General features: G+C 38.2%; 1 protein-coding gene across 1 annotated transcript in view; it reads right to left on the bottom strand.

The window, feature by feature from the left end:
- The window catches only part of LOC124266777 (transcription factor Dp-1-like), a 29,774-nt gene that overhangs the window by 5,941 nt on the left and 14,686 nt on the right, over positions 1–9,147 (bottom strand). Inside the window, 11 exon segments of the mRNA XM_046701571.1 lie at positions 123–210; positions 1,059–1,225; positions 2,060–2,208; positions 2,874–2,942; positions 3,727–3,833; positions 3,836–3,869; positions 4,478–4,501; positions 4,503–4,653; positions 6,134–6,255; positions 7,008–7,099; positions 7,434–7,488. Of these exon segments, the coding sequence (XP_046557527.1) occupies positions 123–210; positions 1,059–1,225; positions 2,060–2,208; positions 2,874–2,942; positions 3,727–3,833; positions 3,836–3,869; positions 4,478–4,501; positions 4,503–4,653; positions 6,134–6,255; positions 7,008–7,099; positions 7,434–7,488 (1,058 nt within the window).

Genomic DNA, 9,147 nt, shown 5'->3' with positions numbered 1-9,147 from the left:
TGTTTCTTCTTACTGTAAAACCCAATGGGTCTCTGTGGGCAGAGGGCTAATACAATACAGGATATGTAACTGTGTGAAGATGCCCTCCCACTGGGTGTTTAGTGTCAGGATTTGGGACTCACCTGGCCTGTTGTTGGCTGACTGCCATGGGGTCTATTGGGCGGATTGCAGCAGAACTGGAAGGCAGGGCACGAGCATTCTGACCCATTTCTGGAAAACCAAGACTAATTTTAAACAAATGCAACATATACTAACATTTTCCTATGTTTAAGTAGAAACATGTTTTATCTTAGCGCAAAACAGGAAACACAGGCAGAGTGGGTAATCTTAGCTCAAGATATGATTCTAAGGTCAGAGGTAAGAATGATGGGGGACAGAGAGACGATACCAAGGCAGAGAGGCCAAAATGAAGCCCCTTGTCCAGAAGGTCCCTCTCAAAACTTGGTTGGTAGATCAAAAGCTGTCTGCACTGTAATGTTGACTATGAGACTTATCACTGATATGACTCTTACAGAAAAGACACTCAGACATGAAATAGTATGCAGGGATTTATCTGGAGTCCTGTATTTGAGGGTCCCTGGGACTCATACTCTTAATTTTCAGGGGTCCTGCACCACAAAATGGTGTTCCCAGACACTTTGTATTGTGTATCATGATCATCACATTGTTACTGTAATCAAGTTGCAAATGATACCATAACCCAGCTAGTAGCAAGCTCTTTGATAACTTACTGTTACTTGATTGGAATTTTTACAAACAAGTATTTGGACTTCTTCTGCATCACCGTGGATGCGCTACTATATTTCATTGCGTCCATTGTCAAGTTTTATGCGTATAGGAAGCAGGAATTCGCGTCCCGTAAATCTGAGTATGTCTCGTTTTTTGTGAGTGGTCTTCATGGAATGATCGCACAATCATTGAATACAGTGCCCCTTCATATTCAACTTTAACGGAAGGGCACTTCATTTGTCCTGTTTCGACCACGCATTGAAGAAAATCTTAACAAAAGGCACATCAGCAGTAAGCCTAACCCACCTCCATGGGACCACTGCACTCACCTATAACATAGGGCTCCAGAGCTTTGGGAACCATGCGGGCAGCTTTCACAATGTCTTGTGATGTACACTGGCCTTTCTCCAGGTTAAATGCCATTCCCATTCTTTTTAGAACCTCGATGTCATCATGAATTTCAAATGTGTTATCAAATTTAAACAGGTATTCATATCTGAAATAAGAATAGAATTATGTCAGAATATCATCCTAATACAGTTAACCACACATCCATAAGGTCAACTTACACTACAGCATTCATCATCATCACCACCACCATCACCATATGAACACCTCGCTACTTTGTGAATGTTGCTTTAAGCCACACATAGCATTGATCAGGGATTTTCATGGAGTCCTGTATTTGAGGGTCCCTGAGACTCATACTTTTCAGGGGTCCTGGACAACAACATGGGGGTCCCAGACACTTAAATATTATTATTAATACTGTCATTGTATTGTGTATCATGACAATCACATTGTTACCATATATACCATAACCCAGCTAGTAGCAAACTCAGTGATAATGTATTGTCGCTTGATGTAGTCCCTGTGGATGCGCTAATATATTTTGTTGCGTCCATTGTCAATTTTTATGAGTATAGGATGCAGGAATTTGCGTCCTGTAAATCCCTGATTGATCCTGATAAGAATAAGTGAATCTGTAAAACAGTGAGTGAGTGAGTTTAGAGTTATAGTCACATCAGCAATATTTCATCCACACCGTGACTAAAAAGGTCATACGTTAATAATACATAATGTTATATAATAAAATCTGTCGCAAAAGAACTTGGTGATCTAGTAACTTATATTTTGACTGATCCAGTCTGGACTGGACACAATGAGACAGTCAACTCAGTCACATGACTATTTGATCCGACAAGCATATGTTGCTTGAGACAAGTTATTACCCAGATCCCCACAGACTTAATTTGAACAACTGATTTTCACTCATGATCTTATTGTCAGTGTTAAGATGAAAGATACTGGTTGTTTAAAGGACACTCACTTGTCATTTGATATGCTGCAATCAATGACTGTCTTTTTACTTGTATTCACGATGATAAACGGCAGCTGGATTGCAGAATTAGACCCTGGGGGTCCTTGCGTCTTTTCTAACTCCCGATTTCTTTGCACCAAATTTTTAAATGCTATTTGCTGAAATAAGAAAGCAGCTATATTCATATCTTATGGAATAAATATGAAAGCCTTCAGATGATGTATACAAAGATATCTTAATAATGTTGTTTGAATCTGAGGAGCTTCATCAGTTAATCAGATAAAGTATTACAATCATTCCTATACAAGAAAAAATAACTGTTCAAAATGGAGTATTTTACATGCAGTAGATGCACTTAAATACTGTTTTAGTTCTAGCAATAGTTATTCAACAGTCAAATGATCCAAAAATGGATTTAATTTTCTCTTATTTACGTGAATGATACAGAGAAAATATGTTCTTGATGGAATATTCATCAATTATAATTCATGATCAATAATTTTATTCATCAATTGACAAATGCCTTTTTTTAACCAATCCATAATCTTGCAATTCCTCATTTCAAGGGAGACAACTCTGGCTCTGCTTGATGAACGCTACAGGTGAAAGTTCAATGGAAACTCTTTGTCATACACACAAGAACATCAATCCAATTGTCAGAATAAAAACCTTCAGGTAAACACCATCCGTTGTGTTTGTTTCAGGCAAGGAAAGGCCTTAGTTTCTGTGAGGTTTTTTACAAATCAAAATCATTTAGAGAACTGAAATGGATTTGAAATTCAGGGACTAAAATTGTGTTGAGCAGGTGCTGACATAAACTTACTTGTAAAATAAGTTCTTGCAACTGTTGTGTTTTATGTTTTATCCTTTCTAACCTTCGTTGTTTTTCCATCTGAAAGACAAAGACCAAACTTCAGTGATGTATTAGCATGAAACTGTTCATCATCTTCTGGGTTCCTGATTCAGACTGATGTGGACATAACCTAAGTTAGTCCTAAAATATTTTAATTCAGTCTTGGAAAATATTAATCCAAAAATACTGCACTAACAGTGCTATCCTGTACAAAAGCAATAACACTTCTTTGTTAGATCCAATAAATAGCCTGCACTACACAAGGAACACTCTGCCAAAGTCTGCTGGTATATGTGGTCACTGTGTAACTCAAACTGGAGTGAGTGAGTGAGTGAGTGAGCATGGTTTAATGCCGCTTTTAGCAATATTCCAGCAATATCACGACGGAGTACACCAGAAATGGGCTTCACACATAGTGCTCATGTGGGGATTCAAACCTGGATCTTCGGTGTGACAAGCCAACACTTTAACCACAAGGCTACCTATCTCCAATTTAAACAAAAGAAGCTGATAAAGAATGAGTAAATTTTTTGTATTCTGTAGAAAACAATAGTAATAGTGCCTGTAATTAACCAAGTCTAGGCCAAGCAGGCTAGTGGTTGATAACATGAGCAGCTAACGTACACAATGACATAGTAAGGTGACAAAATCAGCTGGAGTCACACTGCCTTCTGTTGGATTTTGATAATTTATGGTGGAATTGCCGAAAACAATTCTAAGTTACAACCTTTCTTAATGCTATCATTTATGTTACATACAGGTTACATGGATGGCTTACTGACTTGTAACAAGCAAAATTGTTGAATTGGCTCAAAGGTAATACCTCTAAATTCTGGCATTCCTGAGCTGAGTTGGTAGGCAAGCCTATCCACCGGATTTCTTTCTTCTCTTTAGAAATAATATTCATAGCCATTAAGACATTGAGAGCGTGTAGACTCGCCGCCGGATATTCTTCTGATCATATGCCTGTAAACAAATACCATCAAACCTTTAACATACATGTTTCAAAAATACAATCCTAACAATACCATGTTTGTTGTATATCATGCTATCATCGATGCTTCAAAGTCTCTGTTCATTTAAAACATATCATTCATTGATCGAACCAGATTCTAATTAAGAGTATGTTTCTTCCTGAATTGAATCTGTTCCACAAAGCAATCGCAGTGTTATGTTAATTTTCAGGACCTGTGAAGATCCGGGTTAGAAATGATTGTCAGCAACCCAAACTTGCCATAAGAGGCGACTAACGGGATTGGGTGGTCAGACTTGCTGACTTGGTTGACATATGTCAAGGTATCCCAAGATTGATGCTCATGATGTTGATCACTGGATTGTCTGGTCTCGATTATTCACAGACCACTGCCATAAAGCTGGAATATTGCTGAGTACTGCATAAAACTAAACTCACTCACTGTTAATTTTCAGCTGATGACAAAATCTTGAATGTCAAAACTTTGTCACTGGTGTGCAAGCGAGTGATTACTGAAGGATAGCAATATACACTTGCCCCGACAGTAACGTTGTGTGAGCATGTTATTTAAGTACTTAAGTCTTATCCTGGAAACACTTACATTGACTTGGTCAGAAGGGGGGTAGTGACATGTTGCGTGGGTCTGTGAATTCTGCCACCAGCTCATCGGCAACTTCATTGTAGGAAGTCACACCTTTCTTCTGTACTTTCTCACAGACTTTCATAGAGAAATGCCTCAAACCTTTCCCACCCTTCTCTCCTTTCTTTCCCCGCTTACTGTAACAACAAAACATGCAGCAAACATTAATATCTGCAAGTTTCAAAATGACCTCTTGCTGAAAACACTGTCTCATAGATTAGTGCCAGCAAGTATTTAGCATGTTTGGTAAGTCAAAACAAAATGTCAGTTTGAATAAAAGGACTTGAATCCTTTACTTGTAAATCCATTATATGTGGTAATACTTACCCTTGGACCATTACAATATTATTCAAGTATAGTTAGGGCAGTACAGCTTTGAACAAGAAGACAAAGTCATCAATATCCCTCGCAATGGCAAAATACTCTTCATGATTATGTCTACGAGTTATGATTATGTCAAATATTTAGGTGTGTATATAGAAAATAGGAAGGAGAGTATTGAAAGGTTTTTAAAGTTCTGCTCCAGAAAGGAGCACTATCACCAATTTCAGTCTATGTAAAACTTGTTGCCATGGAAATCCCAAAAATATTTTATTCAGACATCCAAAACTACCAAAAGGCACCAGTACACCACCAGACCAATGTATGTGCCAAGTTTGGTGAAGAAATAGTGAACGGTTTTAGAGTTCAACTCCGGAAAAGAGCACTACCACTAATTTCAGTTTTAGTCAAACTTGTTGCCATGGAAATGACAAAAATATTTTATTCAGAATTCCAAAACTACCAAAAGGCACCAGTAGACCACCAGATCTATCTATGTGCCGTGTTCTGCTCCGGAAAAGAGCACTACCACCAATTACAGTCTAAGTCAAACTTGTTGCCATGGAAATGCAAAAAAATATTTTATTCAGAAATCCAAAACTACCAAAAGGCACCAGTAGACAGCCAGATCTACCTATGTGCCAAGTTTGGTGAAGAAACATTGAACGGTTTTTAAGTAATGCTCCGGAAAAGACAAATGTGCATGGACGGACAGAGAGAGTCCGTTTCTCTCTCTCTCACACACACACACACCACAAAATGCCTTGAAGGGTATAACAAAACAAGATGGTACCATGAAGAAACAGTAAAAAGTTTACCTCCCTCAGTCAAATAATTTAAGAGAAGAAATTGTGTAAACAGCTCAAATGCCTTTTGAAAGAATTTAAGCGCATGGTCATAGGGCAATACTTTATGGATTTCAAGCATTAAATTTTCTGTATCCCACTGCTAAATTACCATGTACTAAGACATTCATTAGATTCTCCACAAACAACAGACAAATAATGGCCATAAATAGCAGCCATATTGAAAACTGGATTTGAACCCCTTGAACAAATTCAGATGTCAACATTGGTGGGAACAAGCATGTACACTTTCAGCTTTAATGGCTAAGTGGTGCAAAAATTCTAGGGCATAATCAAAGTACTATGGTCAAATCTAAATCAAAACAAATACATCATGACAAAGGAGTGTTGCATAAAATGTGTTGTGTAAAAAATATGGACTATTGTCACTAAGTACACTGTATTAAAACAGCAATGAAGGACTAAGATAATCAAGTGAGACGGAACTTACTTATCCCCATAATCAGCTTCAATAGTTATCTCCCCTGCTCCTCGCTTCTTGGCCGACCAGGGTGAGGTTGGATCAACCGGCATCATATGTCGAGGACTGGACGCAATCATATGTGGAGACCCCTGGTGGTGAAGACACACATACGTAAGTCGTTTGACAACTTGGTAATACTGCAGAAATGCAGTTCTAGATGATTACACAACTAAATATTTCTCTCAGTCACATATGATCTGGTCTTTTCCAAGCTACATTCATTAGATTGTGAACCTGATGACCAATGACCTTGAACTCATAAACACATAACTGAAGTGATTACTGGTAAGCACACTTCCAACAGAGCATTGAGTAACTAAATGTCATTTGGATAAAAATTACAGAAGAAATAGAAAAATCACATGAAACAATTAACCAGGCTACCATACCTTGTCCATAAATACTCAAATGTTCATAAAACCTATGCCAGATTCACATTTTCGAGTTAACGCCACCCACTTCTTAGAGACTCCAGTAATATCACAACATCAGTTCCTTAAAATCAATTTGTTCAAAGATAAAGTGAAATTACAGCATTTCGTGTTTTGACTATCATTAGATGTTAACGGTAAGACTATTTCGTGGAACAAACCCACGGTAGACATTGTTTGAACCACGATGATGTTGAGCCATCTCAACATGCTAAGAACAACTTGCACTTTTATGAGTGAGTATGATTTTACACTGCTTTTAGCAATACTCCTTAAATATCATGCTGGGGGACATCGGAAATGGGCTTCACACATTGTGCCCATGTGGGGAATTGAACCCGATTATTCTGCATGATGAGAGAATGCTTTACTCTTTTCGACCACCCCAACAACAAATGTATGGTTCTTACTTGTGCATTGATGGCTTTAGGAAGCAGTTGTGGCTCTACTTTGTAAGGTGACATCTTGGCTGGTGAGGCGATGGGCACCGCAACAAGTATGGCTGAAAAACAAAGAATGTATTATGACGTGAATAGTTATAGTGGTTAAATCAAAATAGAAGTTGAAATTCACCTTCAATATCAACATATCAGAAATCACTAAGAAACAGAGAGAGTAATTCTAAAGGCTGATGACCGCCCTTTTTTATGGTTAATGTCAGTAACATAATATGATCTCTGCATACAAACACAATTTTCAGATGGATGACTGGGCATACAACATTTCTTGAGATTTTTTTTCTTCTTAATTAGTGAGATATCCAGACAGAAACTATCCTGCCGCAAGTATTTCAGTCCTGACATTTACTTGCAGTGAATAACTTCTGAAATACTTACGAGTTTTATGGTCTTTGAATCCCCGCAATTCACCATGTGAATCAATGATACCAGTCTGAAACAAACATAAATTCATACAGAATATGTTCATAATGGCAGAATTTGACTCGGGTTTCACAAATCTTCAAAACCAAATCATGTATGGTGAATGAACAATATCGAAATGTCTTTTATGGGAAAGTACAGAATACAATTAATTTCATGTTTATGACTGAGGCAGGACAGAGGCTAACAACTGTAAATTATAAATTTCAAAAGTTTTATACCAAATCATTGCTATAAGGAAAATATTCTTATCGATGTTAAAGATGTAGCTTCCTGATTTGTAGAATTTACATTATAATATTTCAGAAACATTTTATGCACCTTCTTGCTTCAGTAATGAAAAATGTCAACAATAAGCTGAACGTCATAAACTTCAAATTGTCATCCAAATATCATATTATTGGTACAGACAGATGATAATAGGAAACAGATGCAGAGTCTTGCTGACCCCATGGAAATGACAGCATCCTGAATACAATTCTGAACACTGGGGGATGGATGATGGACCAGACAGACTAGTGGCTGGTAGTGTGAGCAGCACACAATTCATCAAATGGGCACACCTAGATTAGTGGTCGATAATATGAGCAACATCCTAAACTGTCTGAAAATGAGACACACTATGACTAAATTCATCAAGTTGGAACACCCAGCTCCAGCTCACTCTGAATCACTACAGAACACTGAACATATGTTCAGCAATTCCTCACTGAGTGAGTGAGTGTTTAGTTTTATGCCGCACTCAGCAATATTCCAGCTATATGGCAGCGGTCTGTAAATAATCGAGTCTGGACCAGACAATCCAGTGATTAACAGCAGTGATCGGTCAACATCGACCGGCGCAATTGGGAACTGATGACATGTGTCAACAAAGTCAGCCAGCCTTGACCACCCGATCCCGTTAGTCGCCTCTTACGACAAGCATGGGTTACTGAAGATCAATTCAGAGAGATCCTACTGAGACTTAACTCTCTCAAGCTATAAAACCCATTGGCATTCCATCCGAAGTGTATGTGAGTTGGGTTTAACAATGCTTTTAACAGTATTCCATTCATACCACAACATACAAGGCAGCCTTCAGTCAGTGAGTGAGTGAGTGAGTTTATTTTTATGCCGCTTTTAGCAGTATTTCATCAATACCACAGCGGGGGACACCAGAAATGGACTCCGCACATTGTACCCATGTGGGGAACTGAACTGGGTCTTTGGTGTGAAGAATAAACGCTTTAACCACTAAGCTACCCCAGGTAGCCTTCAGCCAAAGCAAGGGCTATGATGATGACTAGTAAATGACTCTGAGTCTTGTTTACATTTCCACTGCAAGAAATACAGTATTTCCAGCTGGTTCAGAGAACACAGCTCAGACTGCATAAACAACAGCAGCTACAATGGTGTCTACAAGCATGACAAGACGTCTTTACAAAATGTCATTCTGAAAACAATTTCAAGCACCTTGTTCAATGAACCTGGTTCAGAAATTATGGTGAGCTAGTGTATAAATAACAGCACAGTAGAATCTGTCAAGTAGGCTTACAAACAAAGACAACAATATCTGTTATCAAACCTCAGATTACTGCATTATCGATTCAACAATTGAGTACTTGATGTCAGAGCTCTTGTAGTGAGCACTTCAGTTGGCGATCAGATGGAGCCGAGGCAGATTATAACA

The sequence above is a fragment of the Haliotis rubra genome, unplaced genomic scaffold (genome assembly GCF_003918875.1).
Source record: "Haliotis rubra isolate DU_JTF1 unplaced genomic scaffold, ASM391887v1 Scf128, whole genome shotgun sequence".
Classification (NCBI taxonomy): domain Eukaryota; kingdom Metazoa; phylum Mollusca; class Gastropoda; order Lepetellida; family Haliotidae; genus Haliotis; species Haliotis rubra.
Note: the sequence above shows the minus strand (reverse complement) of the source record. Positions and strands in the feature narration are given on the sequence as shown.